The sequence below is a fragment of the Tripterygium wilfordii genome, chromosome 21, assembly GCF_013401445.1.
Source record: "Tripterygium wilfordii isolate XIE 37 chromosome 21, ASM1340144v1, whole genome shotgun sequence".
NCBI lineage: Eukaryota > Viridiplantae > Streptophyta > Magnoliopsida > Celastrales > Celastraceae > Tripterygium > Tripterygium wilfordii.
In genome coordinates, this window is record NC_052252.1 from 16,046,480 (window position 1) to 16,066,655 (window position 20,176).

General features: G+C 38.1%; 5 protein-coding genes and 1 long non-coding RNA gene across 6 annotated transcripts; 3 read left to right on the forward strand and 3 right to left on the reverse strand.

Moving 5' to 3' along the window:
* The first annotated feature begins 137 nt into the window (after nucleotides 1-137).
* On the forward strand, nucleotides 138-2,490 carry LOC119989008 (berberine bridge enzyme-like 18). Its single transcript, XM_038834292.1, has one exon. The coding sequence runs from the start codon at nucleotides 702-704 to the stop codon at nucleotides 2,304-2,306; it is 1,605 nt and encodes a 534-aa protein (XP_038690220.1). The 5' UTR covers nucleotides 138-701; the 3' UTR covers nucleotides 2,307-2,490.
* Nucleotides 2,491-3,204: 714 nt separating this feature from the next.
* On the forward strand, nucleotides 3,205-7,560 carry LOC119989014. Its single transcript, XR_005465713.1, has 3 exons — nucleotides 3,205-3,357; nucleotides 6,879-6,957; nucleotides 7,181-7,560. It is a non-coding gene; the product is annotated as an uncharacterized LOC119989014 (long non-coding RNA).
* LOC119989010 (berberine bridge enzyme-like 18) lies at nucleotides 4,114-6,016 on the reverse strand. Its single transcript, XM_038834294.1, has one exon. The coding sequence runs from the start codon at nucleotides 5,904-5,906 to the stop codon at nucleotides 4,314-4,316; it is 1,593 nt and encodes a 530-aa protein (XP_038690222.1). The 5' UTR covers nucleotides 5,907-6,016; the 3' UTR covers nucleotides 4,114-4,313.
* A 683-nt stretch (nucleotides 7,561-8,243) lies between the features above and the next one.
* LOC119989013 (patellin-4-like) lies at nucleotides 8,244-10,564 on the reverse strand. The gene is made up of 5 exons (XM_038834295.1): nucleotides 10,415-10,564; nucleotides 9,322-10,314; nucleotides 9,065-9,189; nucleotides 8,832-8,976; nucleotides 8,244-8,723 (listed from the first exon to the last, which is right to left on the reverse strand). The coding sequence occupies exons 2-5, from the start codon at nucleotides 10,294-10,296 to the stop codon at nucleotides 8,469-8,471; spliced, it is 1,500 nt and encodes a 499-aa protein (XP_038690223.1). The 5' UTR covers nucleotides 10,297-10,314; nucleotides 10,415-10,564; the 3' UTR covers nucleotides 8,244-8,468.
* A 1,338-nt stretch (nucleotides 10,565-11,902) lies between these two features.
* LOC119987864 (alpha N-terminal protein methyltransferase 1) lies at nucleotides 11,903-16,149 on the forward strand. The gene is made up of 8 exons (XM_038832763.1): nucleotides 11,903-12,220; nucleotides 12,338-12,482; nucleotides 12,616-12,674; nucleotides 13,518-13,637; nucleotides 13,781-13,882; nucleotides 14,713-14,767; nucleotides 15,040-15,137; nucleotides 15,698-16,149. Exons 1-8 carry the CDS (start codon nucleotides 11,927-11,929, stop codon nucleotides 15,821-15,823), a joined length of 999 nt encoding a protein of 332 aa, XP_038688691.1. The 5' UTR covers nucleotides 11,903-11,926; the 3' UTR covers nucleotides 15,824-16,149.
* Nucleotides 16,150-16,196: 47 nt separating this feature from the next.
* On the reverse strand, nucleotides 16,197-19,562 carry LOC119987865 (C-factor). The gene is made up of 6 exons (XM_038832764.1): nucleotides 19,348-19,562; nucleotides 18,074-18,226; nucleotides 17,612-17,705; nucleotides 17,351-17,433; nucleotides 16,889-17,042; nucleotides 16,197-16,606 (listed from the first exon to the last, which is right to left on the reverse strand). Exons 1-6 carry the CDS (start codon nucleotides 19,489-19,491, stop codon nucleotides 16,371-16,373), a joined length of 864 nt encoding a protein of 287 aa, XP_038688692.1. The 5' UTR covers nucleotides 19,492-19,562; the 3' UTR covers nucleotides 16,197-16,370.
* Between the last annotated feature and the right edge of the window lie 614 nt (nucleotides 19,563-20,176).

Below are 20,176 nucleotides of genomic sequence, written 5' to 3' on the forward strand. Positions count from 1 at the left end.
CTAGGTCAGCTCTAAACTCATACTATCAACCCAATTCGCTCCATTCAGGCGATAGTTTAGACCGGGCCAAACCCATGAGGGAGAATCTTCAATGGATCCATGCAAGGAAATAACGCTGAAAAAAGTTGAATTTGCGATATCTCGCATTTGTAAAAAGTTATCACAATCAACTACACCATACCAACCAAAAAATTTCTCTCTCTTTTCTTTGCCTAAAAATTGCAACTTCTATGAATTGAACTTTTCATCAGCAGTTTGCTTTTCTTTGAGAGAAATCTAAAAACAGCTTTTGACTGTTGATTAATCAACAATCTGCTCAGCTATACCAAAGATAGAGAGTTCAGGATCCGTCATCTGTGACAACATCTAATACAATTTTCAATAGTCAGATATGACATTTTGCACATATAAATGAATAAGAAGAAAAAGTAAAAATATTGACTGAAGAATGCCAACCTTCAATTATCTTGCCATGCAACTTCGTCCTTCATTTGTACTTTCATATGATCGAATTCAGTTCTTTTGCTTCCCCTTCATTTATAGTTGAAAAAATCCAAGCTAAATGCTTGAATTGGCTTCTCATGCCATATTTTTCATAACCCACATTCACATTTCATCAATGTTCCATTTTCTGAGTCTTAGAAATGCTATAAATAAGGGAGCTTCGTGCATCTCTATATGTTCATAAGCAAACACCAAAAATGAATTCTCTAAGCTCTTTACTTACGGTTCCATTTCTCCTTGTCCTGCTCTTCACAGTTTCGCCAGCAATTTTTGCGCACGAACATGAGGACTTTCTTCAATGCCTGAGCCTTAATTCAGAGGACTCGGCTTCCATATCTAAAGTTATATACACCCCAATCAACTCTTCATATTCATCAATCTTGAACTTCTCTATACAAAGCCGTAGGTTCTCTACACCTACCACTCCGAAACCTCTCGTCATTGTCACTCCATTGACCGTCTCCCATATTCAAACAACTGTAATTTGTTCCCAAGAACATGGCATGCAAATCAGGATTCGAAGTGGTGGTCATGACTATGAGGGTTTATCTTATGTCTCAGATGTACCATTTGTCATTGTCGACCTCATTAACATTCGATCAATTGCAGTCGATGAAGGTACCAGAACGGCGTGGCTTGAAGCTGGAGCAACCATAGGTGAGCTCTATTACCGAATTGCCGAGAAAAGTAGAACCCTTGGCTTCCCTGCTGGGGTTTGCCCAACTGTTGGTTCTGGTGGACACTTCAGTGGTGGGGGATATGGCTTGTTGTTGAGAAAATATGGTCTTGCTGCGGATAATGTAATTGATGCCCACTTGATCGATGTTAAAGGGCGGCTTCTAGATCGAAAATCAATGGGAGAAGATTTGTTTTGGGCAATTCGAGGAGGCGGAGGAGGTAGCTTTGGAGTCGTCGTCGCATGGAAAGTAAAATTGGTTGAAGTTCCACCAACTGTGACTGTATTCACAGTGAGCAGAACCTTAGAACAAAATGCAACCCAGCTAGTGCACAAATGGCAATCTGTAGCACCTAAACTTGATGAGGATCTATTCATCAGAGTCATATTAGCGAGAGTGAATTCAAGTCAAGAAGGGAGGATGACAATTCAAGCATCCTTCAATTCCTTGTTTCTTGGCAACACTGATAGGCTTCTTCAATTGATGCAGGACAGGTTCCCAGAATTAAATTTGACTAGACAAGATTGTGTCGAAATGAGCTGGATCGAGTCTACCCTGTACTTCAATGGATTCCCAATCGAATCCCTGGACATATTACTGAATCGGACACAACCTGAAGTAAGGTTCTTCAAAGCAAAATCAGACTATGTGAAAGAACCCATTCCAGAATCTGCATTACAAGGATTATGGGAAAGGTTTTACGAGGAAGAGGCGGCTGACGCCCAACTCATCTTGAGTCCTTACGGTGGTATAATGAATGAGATTGCTGAATCAAGCATTCCTTTCCCACACAGAGCTGGTAATTTATACAAAATTCAACACTTGGTGTACTGGGAAGAAGAAGACAATGCTGCATCACAAAAGTATATAAGCTGGATCAGAAACCTTTATAGTTACTTGGCTCCTTATGTATCTAAACATCCGCGAGCAGCCTATATCAATTACAGAGATCTTGACATAGGCACAAACAATAAAGGTAACAACACAAGCTACAAACAAGGAAAGATTTGGGGTGTCAAGTATTTCAAGAACAACTTTGACAGATTGGTTCACGTCAAGACCACGGTTGATCCTGCTAATTTTTTCAGGAATGAACAAAGCATACCGCCTTTTTCATCGTGGTAGAGATAGACAGATGACTATCAGTATTCCTCTCTGCCTGAATAAAGTTATATTCTTTTCTATTTTAACATGAATAAATTTCAAATATGAAGATTATGTACCAGTGAAATAAGCATTTTCTTTGCAATGATTCAATTTGTAGCACAACTGATTGAAAAATAAATAAATTGTAGCATGAATTTGTTCATAGATTGTCCAGTTATAGAAAGTGTGCATTTCCATCTTCTTTTTCTTCCTACGTTTCTATTGTCCATTCTCACTTCTTGGGGTAGATTTCCTTCTGATTACTTGTTTAGGGCCGTTTATGTATAGATTTATTTATGCATCTATTGTTGTACCATCTGTTTTATTAATCTAAATAATGAGTTGCCTGATAAAAAAATATAAATAAAAAAAACCCCGAAATGTTCTCAGAGAACTCATTGGAGATTTCAGGGAAAATGGGTATACCTGGTTGATCATTCGAAGCAAGAGAATGTGTACTCGTAGGATCGATAGAGCAATTCTTCTGGGATTCTGTAGCAGCCGCCATCAGAGCAATTGTGAAACCGTCAAGCAACTGCGATCCGAAACACAGATTTGAAGACGACACAACTCGAGTCCAGGAAACAGAGACGAACCAAACAAAAACCAGAAAATCAACCAAAAACTCGAAGGAGCGGACGCCTTCTCGTGGAACGAATTCTCGGACACCAAGTAGAAATGTATAATTTGACTGTTTGGCAGCTGAGAAAGTGCGACGGAAAACGTGAGAGAGAGAAAGTAAATGTGCTTATTGATTGTTAATCACGATTTATAACAATAAGCAGGCTTTTAAACAGGTGGCGCCAGGTGAGTTAAGTAGTTAGCAGAACTGTTCCAACTCACATGTTAAGCACGTGATATCGGTTTCAGCTTTGCTTTGTAGCTAACGCCTAACAGAGCCAAACCTTCCTTCGCTCTTTGCTCTTCCCAACTAAGAAAGGAACAAACCTCCAACGGAGAAGAAAACAGGACAGCGAAGGACTTCGAAGGGAGGAAAACAGGGGCCTGCTACTGCGTGGCTGCGCTTCTAGTAAGCGACCTAACTTTGGGCTTGGATTTCAATTGTTAACGAAAAACTTAGCCATTTATGTTGATCAACTCATTATTCTGAAGATCTGCTAAAATTGGCTATGCTGTCCTGTGATATTATTTTGTCTTTCCACAATTTAGTATTTGATTAGATGGAGAAAACTTATCACATACCAAATACATCTGCCTGCCACTTCTGCTGTGCTAAATTGTGAGGAGCTTGACCCAAACCAGCTTTTGATCACCTTTAAGAGTGAGTGTCCTCATTGGTTATAACCCTATTTTTGCTGTCTCCTCCCTTTGTTAGAAAATCCAGCCCAAACACTACAAGCCAATATTGTCCGTTTTGGGTCGAACGCCCTCACGGCTTTGTTCTTTTTGTGTCGGCTTTGTTCTTTTTGTGTCGTTGCCATTGATTCTCTGAATCTGAAAACACGTTGGTTGTGTGAGAGTGAGATGGTCCTGGACCTTTGTTTATTTGCCAAGCGGTTGGGTTATGTCTATTTGATGTGGGACAAAGCCTTAACACCCCTGCACTTGTGGACTGAGTTATGATAGACCCAACAAGTGGATAGGTAGAGGTTATGTTATGTCAATCTAATGTGGGATAAGCCTCCACACTACCCTGTACTTGTGGACTGGGTTATGTGCATAATCCAACAAGTGGATAGGTAGAAGTCATGTCCAAATGATCCGAATCAGTTTCATGGTCATAAAAAAATATGAATTGGTAAATCAAATTGGGGAAAAAGGAAAATAGAATTAATGACAAATTATTCACTAGTTTTTATTTGTAAATAACAGTGAGGAATTAAACCTTCTCCATGCATAATATACATAGAATGCTATGCTCTACAGTGCTTTTACAGAGCAACTCTTATTTCACAACATAATACATAACCTCCATATAGAGTACTTATTCATTTCCAATACAACATAATTCAATATCTGTAAATGTCACTCAATCATGAACGATGAACGTGGTGGGATGCTCTGTTCATTTCTGAAGAAATTAGCAGGATCGACCTTGGTCTTCACTCGTACCAATCTGTCGAAGTTGTCCTTGAAATATTTGAGTCCCCAAACCCTTGATTGTGAGTAGCTTGTGTTGCCTGCGCTGTTGGATCCAATGTCAAGATCCCTATAGTTAGCATATGCTTCTCTTGGATTTTTCGAAACATAGGTCGCCATGAAATCGTAGAGCCTTCTAATCCAGCTTATGCTAGATTCAACCGGCCCCGGTGTCGTCCAGGACACCAAGTATTCAATTATGTATATAGTCCCGGCTCTGTGGGGATATGGAGTACTGGACTCTTTAATCTGGCTCATTCTGCCTCCATGAGGACTTAATATCATAACACCAGCCGCGCCTTCTGGTTCGAAAAACCTTTGCCATAACCCTTGTAGTCCAGATATAGGAATTGGTTCCCTCACATAGTCAGACTTGGCTTTGAAGGATCCGCCAGCCGGTCCAGTGAGATTAAGCAATGCTTCTGTGGAATTGAGTGGTAACTGACCGAAGTACAGGACAGACTGAATCCAGCTTATTTCAAGGCAATCCTGTCGTGTCACGTTTAATTCAGGGAAGCTGTCTTGCATCACCCTGAGAAGCCTATCAGGGCTGCCAAGAAACAAGGCTTGGAACGTAGCTACCATTGTCAAACTCTGACCAAGACTCAGCCTGGTTAATAGAACTCTGATGAATAGATCTTCACTAAGCTTGTCTGTTATATTTTGCCATTTGGAGAGAAGCGCTGTAGCATTTTGTTCCAAGATCCTGCTGACTCCGAAGACAGTCACATTAGCAGGAACTTCAACCAGTTTTATTCTCCATGAAATGATCACTCCAAAGCTAGCACCAGTACCTCCGCGAATTGCCCAAAACAACTCTTCGCCCATCGATTTTCTGTTGCGAACTCTGCCTTTGGCATCGATGAGGACTGCATCAATAACGTTATCGGCTGCAAGCCCGTATTTACGCATCAATGTCCCAAATCCTCCTCCACTTATGTATCCACCAGCACCTACTTTGGGCAAAACACTAGTTGTGAAGCCAAGAGTGTTACTTTTCTCTGCAATTCTGTAACAAATTTCACCAACTCTGGCTCCGGATTGAACCCAGGCAGTTTTAGATCTTACATCAACATCGATCGATTTAAAATTAATCAAGTCGATGATGATGTAAGATACATTATAGGCAACATAAGAGAGACCCTCATAGTCATGACCACCACTTCTAGTTCTAATTTCCAAGCCATTTGTTCTGGCACAATAAATGGCTGATTGGATGTGAGAAATCTCTGTTGGTGTGATAATGGCTTGAGGTTTTGGACTGGTTGGTCCGGAAAGCCGAAGGTTTTGTATGTTATTCTGCAAGACAGAGGAATATGAGGAGTTGGCTGGGGTGTATACAAGTTTAGATATGTTGGAGTGAAGGAATAGGCATTCAAGAAACGCTTCTTGGGTTTGCGCTGAAGTAGTAATTGCCCACGGAAATGCAAATGCAAGAAGAATGAAAAAGGGAAACATTGAAGAGCTTAGAGAAGTCATCTGTAGTGGTTTTGTACAAAGCTTTGATTGAATTATGCAAAGGGGTCTCTGTCTTACTTATAGTACTTGAGCAAGATACATATTCAAGGTTATTGAATAGTATATGATTTTAAGAATTGCCAAGATGGTGGCTTACGTAGATTGTGGGAAATATATGTTTTTCAGTATTATCATCTTATATCTCTGAAAGACTAATTCAAGCATCTCTAGATTGGATCTGTTGACAATGAATAAATTAATTACTGATGAATTTGCAAGGCAAGATAATTCAAGTTTGTCTATTCAAAGATTTTTCTTCTTTTTATCCACTTGTACAGAGACACCATTTTCTAGGCAATTGGTTGGGTAACCAAATACATGTAGCATCAAACCTCTCACCAACACTTGCCACACTTCCTGGTAAAATTCCAGGGAGGTACCTTGATCCCGTGTAGGGAAACTTCTGAGGGTTTGGTGCACGGGTCCAAGGTTTACCCCACCTGGGTGGGTCTAAAGGGCCCTGCCTTGGGGAGGTTCCACAATACAAAAATAATTACATGTAGCACTAAATTGTTGATCTATTTTTGTAAGTCAACCACAGGAAGGCCTGCATTCTTCCTTAATGCTTTCCCATAGGAAATTCATTTCAGGCTTTAAGTCATTACATTAACCTTCAGTATGCCTAGGGAAAAAGAAAAAAAAAAAAAAAGAAAGAAAGAAAGAAAGAAAGAAGGCCTTTCGTATGCTTGTGGGTAACCAGATGGTTATCTTTGCTTTCATTTGGTTAATAGTTGTTTCTGAAACTGTGGTTGCTCATTTTTATATGTTGCACTGCAATTCTACATTTTAGTTGAATTTGCACTGCAATGCAATCTTTATTTTTCTGTAATTGGATATTGTCTAATATTTCAAGCAATGGACTCAGTCTTGGATTGATGATGTATTATGGGATTTCTTCAACCGTAATTCATGTGCTGATGTTTGACTTTGCAGCAATGAAGTTCACTACGAGCACTTCAACTATATTGAGTCATTGACTATCCCAATTCAATAATATTAACGATGTTGAAGTGTAAGAGCACACTCTTATTTCCCAATATAAATATTTGTTTTATTCTCATTATTATTTCTGGATTTGCTGCATATAATAAGTCTATATTTGCTTCCCACTTGAATAAGAGAACATATGACTTCTAATTCTGTCCAGATTATGATTGTTTATATTGCTTAAGGTTTTAAGATATCTTACCATGATGTGCTAAGTGTTTTTTTTTTTTTTTTTTTTTTTTTTGCAGTCAACTCATTCATACGATTCTCTAGCGTGTGTTCTCGCACAAGTTGCTAAAGAAGATTGAGGCTTGTGACATGGTATAAGACCTGACTGGAATATCCACAATAAAAAATAAAGAGGAGGTTTACCAATATTGCAGACCAATTTCTGGGTAATGTGTTGCCGACTGTTCTCTATTCAAACCAATCCCTATGAGACAAGAATTGAATTATTACAAAGTTTGGCATTCATGTAATTCCTGTGAAACCCTATTGAGGCTACTGATATAAGTTTTGTCTGCAGTAATAGTCGACTCTTTCTTATCAGTAGGAGAGAACCAACAGCTTAAGCTTGACATTTTTTTTGGGGTCTCTGATGTAGAACAAGTTTAGAAAGGTTTATGCATCTGTTGGATCACCTGAAGAGCAAAATTGGCTAGTAGAAATGAAAGGCTTAAAACTCAGAATCGGATGAAACTTAGCGGACTAACTCTCCGTCATTTTTTGGTCAAATTCCGTTGTGTAGGCCTCCAAATTAGCTTTTTTGCCATTTTAGGAATTATTTGCTTCTTCTATATCTTCTATTCAGAAGTTCGAAGTGTTTCGTCGATTTTGACTTGTTTCGAATTATTGATTTGTGACCCAAGTCTATCCTTTTTGGCATATTTTTCGATATTTTTAGTGTTTTTCTCATTTTGTTTAAATAGGATTGTGAGCCGTCAATCAATCGTGGCAACTTTGAATAAAAATAGAGTATAAGTTTTAGCGTATTTTCCGTGTTTCTTCTTTCTTAGGGTATTGATGCAGTTCATACCTTTAATCCGTTTCGGTTAACGTATATTACAATGCCAGAACTTTGATGCTATGGGTGAAAAGTAAGAAGCATCTGGAAGGCAGGAAAATATGGGAAACCGAAGGATAAATTTTGGTAATTCAACTTTTACAATGACCTTATCTATGACATCTTTAATCCAGATCATCAAATCCACAAGGATTGCATATAAAAAGTAAATAAAAATTATAAAAAAACTTTATCAAGAAAAGTTCTGTTTTTGAATTACAAATCTGAGGGCAGTAGATGACATTAAATAAGTGCAAATAAATCTCAATAAATTTTCATTAACAAACAGTACTGCAATCACAAATCTGCAGCAAGAAAATCCTCAAAAGAGGAGAAAAAGAGGTATCAAATAACAGATCATGTTCATCCTGGAACAAAAGAATGATGTCCTCAAACAGTTTCAATCAATAAAAGAATGGAATAACAAATAATATCTATATAAATAGACCAAAAAATGAAACAATATTATATATTCAGTGCAAGCAGTTCTTGATCATGTATCGATATAAAGCCCTCTTCTTCTTGTTCGAGCTATTCACTATCGTCAGAACAATCTTCCCAGTTTCGTTGTTCCTGAAAGTGTTGCGGATTGGTCCTTCATTGTAACCCATCTTCTTGTCTTTCTGGACAATGATAGTGTATGAACCTTCATCACTGGGCACAAATTCTTCCTTGTAAATCACTTCCCAATTCAAAACAGTCAAGTCCCATACCAATGTAGATCCAACCTATCACCAACAGGTCAAGGAGAAGGAGATGAAATTATGAAAGAGTTGGCTTAACTAACATTGTGCTCAAGATAGTTAATCAGAATCTGGCAAAGGGATTATTATTACCTCAGCTGCAGGTATCTCAATGGTTTCAGTTGATCCGGCCTTGACGGTGAGTTCTGAAACCGGATCATCAGCCTTGGAGAACTCGAAGTCATTCTCCCTCTTGAAGCCACCATACTGCACTGGGATCTCCTCAGCAGAAATGTACCTTCAATAGAGCATTAAAACTCATCTTTTCAGTGTCTAATGGAGTGACCATCAAGATTGATGTCATTAATTGAAGAAGGAAGACTTACTTGAGAAGGGTTTCGGTCACCTTGGCCGGGTGAGCAATGACAAATTTGCTCTTAGTTCTTTGGGTTAAGAAAGGAGACAGGAGAGCATTCAGAGCATAGTACCAAAATGGAGCATTTATGAATATCTGCATTTAGAATCATGTAGACACCATCAGATACTTTTCATGGATTCAAGAACCAAGAAATCATGGGTATTCTTCCAAGATTTACTATCAGATAGAAAAAGAGAGAGAGACACAAAGAAGCATGAAACTTACATTTCTGGCAACAAATTCAGGGTAATTGTCCTGCAAAAGCCCAACAGCTTGCTTCATGGAAACCCTTAGGTCTTTCTTTGAGACTCCAGGAGAATTCTTTAGATCATTGATTTGAAGCAAAGAAGTAACCCCACCAGGCCTCATATCAAGCTTTTGAATGCCCTTCTCCATCAGTTGGAACCTCCATCTCAAGAACTGCCCGCGATTCTCCTCGGTCCCAAAAGTCTTGGTGTATAGCTCCTCATTCTCAAACACTCCAAAAATGTTGTAACAAACAGGATGACCTTCACGATCCACGCCATTCATGTATGCAACAGAGCTTAGATCTGAGGCAAACTCCTCGCCCAAGATTGAATCAATGTTGGCCTCTTTCCTCCATTGAAGCGTTTTCTTGAGCATCTCGAAGGCATCATTGACCTTGAACTCCCTAGCCCTCAAGAACTTCAAGAGCACCATATCAGTACCCTCTGCGCCTTTGCTGGGAAGAAGGGAAACTCCCCAAATGGAGATATCTTTATCGACTTCAATACTCTTTTCCTCAAGAGCCACCTGGGGTTTCTTCTCTTCGTCGCTTTCTTTTGGTTCATTTTCCTTCTCTTCTCCCTTTGGTTTCACTTCTTCAATTTTTCCAGCCTCTTCTTCACCCTTTTTGGTTTCACTTTCCTTCTCTTTCTCTTCTACTTCTGGCTTCTCCTTCTCATTCTTCTTTGGCTCGTCTTTCTTGAACAGAGTGTTCCCAAGAATGGCTTCTTCAAGTTTCGCCTTTAGTTCATTCAGAGCCTTTTTCTCAAACTCCTTGAGATCAGAGAGGAAGTTACTTTCTTCCCTATAGGAAGAGCTCTTCTGTACTATTTGGGGCTTGGAATAATCCATTTGCTTCACTTCTTCTACAGCCTTTTCAGTCTCTGCAACAACCTTCTTGGGTTCTTCTTGAGAGATCACAAACTCAGCCCTCTCCACAGCTTCAACAGTCATGGTTGTTGACAATCAAAACTGAAAAATTGCAAAAACCAATAGAATGTGGAAATGAGATCCCAACAATCAAAACAAAAGAAGAGACTACAAAAAAGGAAGAAAAAGAGAGAAAACCCACTTCAAGATTTGATTTTGATTTCACCCTTTTTGTGTTGGTGATGAGGATGGTGTTTGGATGGTGAGAAAACTGGTGGGTTTTACAACGGCTATATATTTTCAAAAGGGGCCCACAACGGTCACTTATCTGGAGCCACCGCATGGGAGCCGTTGGGGGGATTTGTTTTTTTATTTCTTTTGTTCCCAAGGGTTTTGCTAGCCTGGAGGCCAGCACAGGAGAATCATTTTTTGGGTCCACATTCACAATCATTTGTGCATGTTACATAACTTCTTGTTACAGCTAGATTATCTTTCAATCCCACCTAATTAATTTGTCCCATACAAGAAGGCATCATTAACTTAATATCATATTAGTTAATCAGAAATTCTCAAGTGGATACGTCAGTAACTAAATAACTTGTGCACTCCACTTTTTAAGTATTTTTAAAAGTGAAATGACAAGTGGAGCCATTATTTTTTGTCCCACATATTTCAAATCAATAATAAAATTGAGGTGCGTAAAATAATATAATTTACGAGTATCCGCATAAAGAGAATTCATGATTAGTTAATTGGTTATAAATTGTGTTTATGATTTAATTTGGCCTTTCATATAAAAGACAATGAAACATATATAATATTTACAATGTCAGATCACTGGATTATTATTTGCTTGAGCTAATTAATTGGTTCTTAGGTGATGACCTAAGTAACAGTCCATGTGCTTGGCTGAGGGTTATGTGGTCCAAATCAATCATTTAAACCATTAATCATCACAAAAGGAATATGCTTAGTAAATATAATCCTAAATTGAGTTGTGATGATTGGAAGCATCTCATTACCATTTAGTAGTCAACTGTGTTTGGCTCACATTAATGTTCTTCTAGTCACGCATTGGGCTCGAGAAATTTCTGTGTGTTGATGGTCTGAATTTTAAATCTATATAAGATGTTCAAATGATAAACTTATATAGTGTGATATCTCGGTTAAAGAAGAAGAGAAATGTTTTGACACAAAATTTGTGTAGACAAAATAAACAAACAGAATCTTTGAATTTTGTGCTGTGCATTACTCATAAACTCGACATATACATGTGGTTGGTCCACGTATTTAGGTCGTAGTGAATCAAAATTGAGAGGACAAGCATTGTGCATCAAAGATTTCTATTGACTAGTCTTCAATGCATCAATAATTCCCACATGGGCCGTAGCCCATAATTTAGCCAAGTGGGCCTAATGTCACTAAATGGACCGGCTTCAATCCAGTGGGCTGAAGGACCATTTCCAATAAAACTCCCACCTGTACTTGATCCATAGGCCCAGCTTCTGGATCACTGTTTCGAATCTTATTGTAGTTCATCCTTTTAAAAGGAAATTTAAGAAAATCCTTCTCCTAAGGGATTTAATAATAATATAGTAATATTTAAAATTTTGCATTTAATAAATATAATTTGGGCCCAGCCCGGCCCATCAAGACATCTGTCTTGGGACATAAAATTTTGTCTCCTCACTGATTCTTGTGGCGGTGGGCGGTCATGGACGTTCTATGTCCATATCCATATGCATCAAAGTGGATCCGATCCAAACCCAATTGTGAACCACCCGTTTCGTTTCTTTCCCTCCACATCCCGTTCCGCTTCTTTACACAGTGCGTCTCCTTCGGCCGACGCTTTAGAACCTGTGACTCCGTTAGTCCCAAGTCCATGGAGGTCAGCGGGTCTGACTCCGATGGTCGGACGTTCAGTAACGCAGAGGAGATGTGGAGAGAACACGCCGGGGACGATAATAGGAAGACCCAATGGTACAGTGACGGCGTCGCGTATTGGGAAGTGAGTATTAATAATCCTATCAGATTGAATTTTCCGTTTGTTTTCCAGAAAATTAGAGGATTAGCTTCGAATTTGAGTTTTAATTTCTTTATCTCTTGTGTGAGTGATGTACAAAAGGGCGTGGAGGCGTCGGTGGAAGGAGTGTTGGGTGGGTTTGGGCAGGTGAACGACGCCGATATCAACGGTAGTGAAGCATTCCTTAACACCCTCTTAGCTGAGAGATTCGTCGATGGTGGCAAAAGCCGTCATCTTGTTGCCCTTGGTACCCTTCTTTTTTTCTTATTTGTTTTTAAGGTTATCACGTAGACCTTATATGTATGAAAACCTATTTTGAGTAACAATTATTCAGCTTTTGTTTTGCTTAAGTACTTCTGCAATTAACCAAACTATTGTAGATTGCGGTTCGGGCATTGGGAGAATCACGAAGAATCTTCTCCTACGTTATTTTAATGAGGTAATTGTATGTTTCTCTATTTTAAATTTTTATAGTGTACATATACCAGAAACTGAAATTTCTTCAAGTGTTGTTCCTATTTTACTGTTGTAGCAATTCCTTTTTTTAGGAAAGATCATGGGCCTGACAAGGCACGTCTCCATTTATTTCAAACATAAAAGGGATCTCTAATCTCTTTTAACCTTCAAGTTCGGCTCAAAGTTCATCTAAATATTTGTTTCTGTGCATTGTCTGGCATAGTGGTAAAGTTGCTTTAAAGTCTCATACCATAGAAATGAGGGCTTCAAGTTGAAATTGCTTGAAGTTCTCACTGACCTTTGCCTCGAAAAATTGTTGTATTAAGATCCTTAATTCAAACAGAGTAAAGGTGTCATTCAAATTAGGTGACAGAGTCTATCAATACATCATACCTTTTTTTTTCCCCGCAAGATTTTGATATTGGAATTGTGTCCTCAATATAACTCAACCCAGATATACATTCTAAATTACACAATTTATTTCTGTAGAAACTTTGACAACTGAGCATTTACTTGCCTTCCCAGTATATAGTTTTCGTTTTTCCTAAAATTAACTCTTCAGGTGTGACAGTGCCATTCGAATGTTGTGTTATTCAGAATTGGTGATAACTGATAACAGGTTGCCTCATACACTTAGCCTCCTGGGTCTCCTTGTACTGTCATGCAGGGTGTCTTTGTCGTGTATTGCAGGATGTCTTTGTTGCGTTGTGTATGTCATGTTCTTGAAATAGATAGCACTATATGGTTGTGTATGTCGATAGCATGATCTTTTGGATTTGGCTCATCTTCTTCTCGCATTTTTATTTAATGTTTCTTTTGTAGCCAGGTTGATCTTCTTGAGCCTGTGGCACATTTCCTGGATGCTGCCCGAGAAAGTTTGGCCCCTGAAAATCACACAGCCCCTGACATGCACAAAGCCACTAATTTTTTCTGTGTCCCACTTCAGGTGATCGATTTATATTAAGATTGTATTATATCCAAAAAGCAATCTTAAGGACATAATATTTTTGTAACTGTGGTGTTGTTATGCCTTGCTCCACCCATAGATGATCCTCACATGATTCCCCCGTTCCTCCCTTTTATTTTCAGGAGTTCACTCCCGATGCAGGAAGATATGATGTTATATGGGTCCAATGGTGTATTGGGCACCTCACTGATAATGACTTTGTGTCATTTTTTAAGAGAGCAAAGGTAAGCCTGCATTCCTTTTGGGTGAAGAGGTATGCTTGTTGCATGAGGTATTTATTGTGAGTTTGTGACTGACTTCATTTAAGGAGAAACTAGACCTTTGAAGCACTCATATCTTATGAGGACATTAGGCAAACAACACTCATGCACAAGGCTCCTAAGAGGGAAGGGTAGGGGGCAGACAAGATGTGTGTACCCCACATAATATGTGAAGAGGCTGTTTCTAGTAATTGAACATGTGTCCTAGGTTGCACCCCTTCAACTCTACCATAATGAAATTGAAATGTTATTTTGGTGACCTTTTATCCAATGTTTGTAGTGTTTTCAGTATTTATCTTCTATTTGTTGATCATCTTTGTCCTGCATTGTTTAATTACCTACAAATAGTTTGTTTTATAGCTCTTTCGCTTTTAATTCTCACACTCATTGTAGAGTAGCTGGCATCAGAATACAATCTATTTTTTTGGTTCAAAATGCCAATGTGTCTGAAAAATCATGTAAATTTGTTGTTCGTCCCTGTTGGTTGCTTAATGATTATTTGTAAGATGATGAAAACCCGAATTTTAAAATGTGGTGAATTTTCTTTTGCTCATCTTAGCAGTCTTTCGGCTGTATGCTTTACTGAATCTGACATTTTCATCTATTAATTGTTAGTTTTTGATTGATATTGGGATATTAACGGAATTAATGTTTGGTTGTAGCTTGATCTGATCAAACAACTATATATTTAAAGAAATTGAGAGCCCACTCTTGTTTATCTTATTATCCTCTGTTTAAGTTAAAGTTAACTAATGTTTCTATACTTGGATCACTGATTAATATTTTTATCCCAGATTGGCCTCAAACCAGGTGGATTTTTTGTCCTGAAGGAAAATATTGCAAGAAACGGTACAGCATTAAGTTGGTGCAATGTAACCCTACTTTGTTTTTCTTCTATATGGTGGTACAGCATCATTTGAGTCCCTTCACGGCTGCTTCTTTCTGAATTAAAATTGATTATAAGAGGAAGCTCAAAGAATTCTAAGTAGTTGTTAATGACAGGGTTGCTTAAAAACCATGTTACTATGTTTAACCTGATTTCAACGCATATTGATTCGTATGTTCTGTACTTCTGTTGCACAAAGCTCATATTGGTGCCTTCTCTATTTGCATGTTTGCAGGATTTGTATTGGACAAAGAAGATCGCAGTGTCACCAGGTCGGACTTATATTTCAAGGAGCTTTTTACTCGCTGTGGGTTGCATCTCTACAAATCCAGGGTAACTTTCGTTTTCTTGATCTGCAACTCGAAAGAATAATGCTTTTTGACATGTTGATCCTCTGTATATTGTCTACTAAGTGTTTGCGATTGGGCAGTCAGTAACTATTTAATTAAGCTAATTTACCATCTGGGCTCTACTCCTGAATTTTTTGTCTTCCCATATGCTCACCTCCAATAATCTCACAAGCTCAAGTTCCTGCCAAATAAATTATCACGACTGAGAAGTTGCTCCGTAAAGGAATACATTGTGTTCTTTTGGAGGAACAATTAGTTACATGAGGTATAGGATAGGCTTCTCTTCTGCAACTTAAACTTACATTAACAAACTTGTGACTTGAGGCACATTTGTAAGTGATTTGTGCCACAAACTGCAAGGATGTTAATGGAAACAATTTAAGCCATTCCTCTTCTTTGGATGTATGTTATGTGGAACAGTCGACATAGATGACATTTGTAAGAGTTACTGCCTACGGGTTTCTGGGATCACTTAGTTTGTTCGTATAAACTAAGAAGTAACTTGTTTATCTGGGTAGCATATGCTAACTCTGTTTCTACCAGGATCAAAGGGGACTTCCCGAGGAACTCTTTGCTGTGAGAATGTATGCTTTAACAACTGACACTGCAAAGAAAGCAAGCAAGACTAGATCAAAATCCCAAGCCAACAGGCCTGGCATAATCAAATGAGGAATCACCTCCATAACGTCTGAAGTCGCAGCAAGAAGAGTTGCACGTCTTTAGTGTTAGAAACATTCATGTAGCTTGAATGTATAAGGCTGGGAGGATACCCTCCCCTATTCATTCATAACTTTGCTATTTGTACACTCAATGTAGCCTTTAGTAATGGTTGAATCTCATCAAGATTCACCTACAGGGGTGGCATAAGCAAACGCTCGACTTTTGTACTCTAAAAAATCTTTATTTTTTCTGTCCTTCCAAATGCTGATGTATTGACTGGGGCTAGAAAATGTGAAATTGAATGTGGATATCATGTCCGAGGGATTGTTTATTGATGGAATGCAATTTATTGATGGAATGCAAATTGCTAGAGTCTTAGTTGTACAAAAATTGCGCCAAATAATATAAATAAATAAATAATCATTCAGGATCAATTATAAGCTAAACAGGAAAATAGCTTCTACCAGACAGAGTGATAAGAGGGGTGCAAACTTCAAACTCGAAACGTGCAAGACTCATAATTTTCAGTCTATGCACACAGAATAAAATAACCATGTTACCAGGGGATTTCCTGACCATCCCAGGCAAAGAATTTGCCATTGTCATGGGTCTTTGCGTTGTTAATAATCTTCAAGAGCTGCTGCACTGAAAACTCTTTGGTGAAAAGCTTGCCCGTGGGAACATTCCGCTGAAATGGCCTGGAGAGATCAGTGTCCACGGTGCCCGGGTGCAGCAAAATGCATATTACTGGATCTTTCTTTCGAGCAAATTCCACCGATACAGTTCTGGTCACTGCAAGCATTATTTATAAGACCATCATCACAGAATGAAACAAACTACAGAAGTCAGACATCTGGTTTCATCATTCTTTCTTTATTTTTTTCCCCCTATTTTCTATATTTCCGTTTCCTCTCACTCTCACTTTTGCAGCACTCTTATTTAAATGGGTAAATTGGCAAGAAAAATATAAATATTATCGAGCTACCCAATTGACCTTTCTTTTTCCTCATTCTATTTTCTTTGCCTATAATAGGGAAAACATGTGTGAAGGAAAACGAAGAGAAGCAGCCGTACACTGGTTAAGTGCAGCCTTTGAAGCACGATAGGAATGCCAACCTCCCAGGCGATTATCCCCAATAGAACCCACCCGGGCACTAATGTTGGCCACAACTGCAACACCCTTTTCAGTCCCAAAACTTCCTCCAAGTTTCAGCAGAGGCCACATGTGCTGCAAGTGAAGAAGACAGACAATGAAACACTAATCGTAGAAGTTGAGAAAAGTGGGCGGATCCGAGTTTATAAATGGCATGACAATTAAGGCCCCGGTGCAGTATTTTGCTTGGTGTTGGAACATACAAATTAAAATTCCAAAGAAAATCATGGAAAATATTCCGTCCTTTTCATCTCACGGTATTAGGACCTAAACGCATTTCATGCTTCGTTAGATGTTGAGTCTTCATGCAAAATGAGGCTAGGCTCAAATTGGGTTTCTTCTGCCAGTCATCAATTACAAACTGAAAATTCCACTCACTGTACCTTGATCCCTAGAATAGGACCCACAGCATTAACCTCGTAAGCAAGCATCAGGGATGACCTCTCTACTTTGCTTAATGTTGTTTCTGCACTGGACATCATGTAAAATGATTTCAGTCAGCTCACTGGCTCTAAAGTTGAAGAAAAGAGTTAAAAATTCCTTAAAAAATTATTAAGCTTCCAAACCACTCCAGAGATAACATATGGCAGATGTTAAGGCAAGTTACTAAGTAACAATCTTGGGCAATAAAGCACTAACTCTACCTGGTTGCAACACATTGGGAATCGAAAGAATGCCTGATGCATTAACGAGAAGGTCCAAGGAGCCATATTTCTCCCTAATGGAGTTGGCAGATGCCTGACATACAACACAAAGTCAGGTGAGAGAACACATGCAATGATCGTTATTTACTGTAAGTAATAGATATTATATGACGATAAAAAACTGAACTTCATCTAACTTCCAAAAAGAATAGCAAGAAAAATAATCAAATCCTACTATCTCATGACAAAATTTAATCAGATCTTACAATCTCATGACAATTTCTGATACCGTAGTTCATCTTGGACGTGCAAATCCAGGTAAAAGGGAATAGTGATGATGATCATAAATGAGGTGAAAGCTTTCGGAATATTAATCTACAGGACACTGCTGAAGTCTGTTTCATTTTGGAATTCTAGATTAGCGATTCCAGAACAAGGTATAGGAAAAGAAAGAAAACAAACCTCTATGGTTTTCTCAATGGTCAAATCCAACTGTAAAAGATCCAGTCGTTGAGCGAACTTATTTTTCAAATCAAGAAGACCTGTTGCCTCGTCGGGTTTACGACATGTTGCAATAACCTGTCCTTTATCATCATTTTCCAGCAGTTGTTTAACCTATATGAAGCAGTAAGCAGGTAAAAAGTTTGGGAAGGAGAATTAATGAATTCGAAATCTGTATGAAATTTGAAATGAAAAGCTGGAGTATTCAGGACATAAAAGGGTTATTTTTTATTTACTAAACACAAAAAAATATCACACTGGGACATATGCTAAATTGATAACAACAAGATCACATAAAGTATTGCCCACACTTGTTTAAACTATCTAGCAAGAATGGTTATGATAGCAGGAAAAACAAGTTGTCAAACCGGAACTAGCTACAGCATCATAACTAGCCAAAAATTGCAGCTTATAAACATTATACACAAGCGACCGAACTTATTGAGTTGACTTCTTCAAATAGCTTTTTCCCTTCTTTATTCAGATTTAGAAACAACTAACATGGCTATATCAAGACCATCGGATTGAAATTGGAGGCGAGTTCGTGGGGTCTCAATCAATTATTTTTTCAAAGTCTAAAGATTTAGTACACAAGCGAACATGTGACCCAATTGTAGAGCTTGCAGGGTTGCAAGTAAATGTCAGAAGTTCAATTTATGGAAACAGCCTCACCAGATATTATGTACGGTAAGGTTTACGTACATTCTGTCCATCCCCAACCCGTCCACTGCAGGATCCTTCTGCACTTGTGTTGTTTGCCTCTCTTTTTTAAGATTTAATACATGAATTTTGTGTATTATTATGGAAATTCCCCAGATTTCTATAACAAATCTATTAAAAACATAAACTTTCACTAGCAAATAAGACATATTTTTTACATCCAAAGTTGGGTGCGTAAATCCAATATTCACTTATATTATTCATAAAATGGTTGTTGAACCAATGACCCAGTTAACTAGTCAACTTCCTAGCCGAATAATCATCCACTTCAGTTCCGATAAGCATACTAACAACGCCCGATACAAGTACACCGAGAACATTAACACACATTGTAGCCAGAATCCGTCCATACAGGTTATCTAAAAGCAAGCTAACATTGCAATCAAGAACTTCTAGACAGCATAATGTGATTCATATATACATAGAAATGCGGACATAACCTAACCCTATAAAGTGCAATTATCGGGGAAGAAATACATAAAAGTAAAAGAAGACGAAGAAGAATAGAAGCTAACAAATTCAAGGCCGATTCCTCTGGATGCGCCCTGCACCATCGAAATTCGACCTCCCCATTTCGGATCAGAAGCAGCAGAACACGCGAACGAAGCCCTTCGAATTGATTTCACAATCAGAGGAGCTGTTCTAAGGAAAAGCTTCATCTTCTACTCAAAAGTTCTAGAGACTCCACAGATTTGTGGCTCTCTTCTTCTTCTTCTTCAGGTACGTGTGACGTGTCGATCCATCAATCTCTGATTTTATCGTTAAAAGTCTCAATCAAAGTATCCAACACTTAACTGGGTCAAGCCCATGGATCCAGCGAATTACTACTTCTGGGCTGGTTTGAGCTGGCCCAAGTAAAATATTTAACAACTTTAATAATTATTATTATAAAAAATGAATAGTTAACTATTATTCTCCATAGAAAAAATGTCATTAGTTATTCCTTCACTTTAATTATTATTCTTCATAGAAAAAAAAAACATGAATATTTCATTAATTTGAGTGTAAACACAAATTATAAGGAATCTAATCATGGGTTCAAATGTTTATGTGCGTTTTGTGAAGTAATTAATCACTTAAATAATGAAAATATGTATATCAAACCAATTAGCATAGGCTTCTCTCATGATCCAGAAAGTACTGTAATTATTGGAATTTGTGTATTAAATTTGATTTGATCGATTGAGGCGCATTACTATACTTCATTTTTGTTTTCAATCATCATTTCATGTTAATATCATGCAAGCACTAACTCAGCTAGTTGTGTTTACCTTTATATATATATAGAGAGAGAGACACACATATATAGATACATATAACTATATAAATAGATACATATAACTA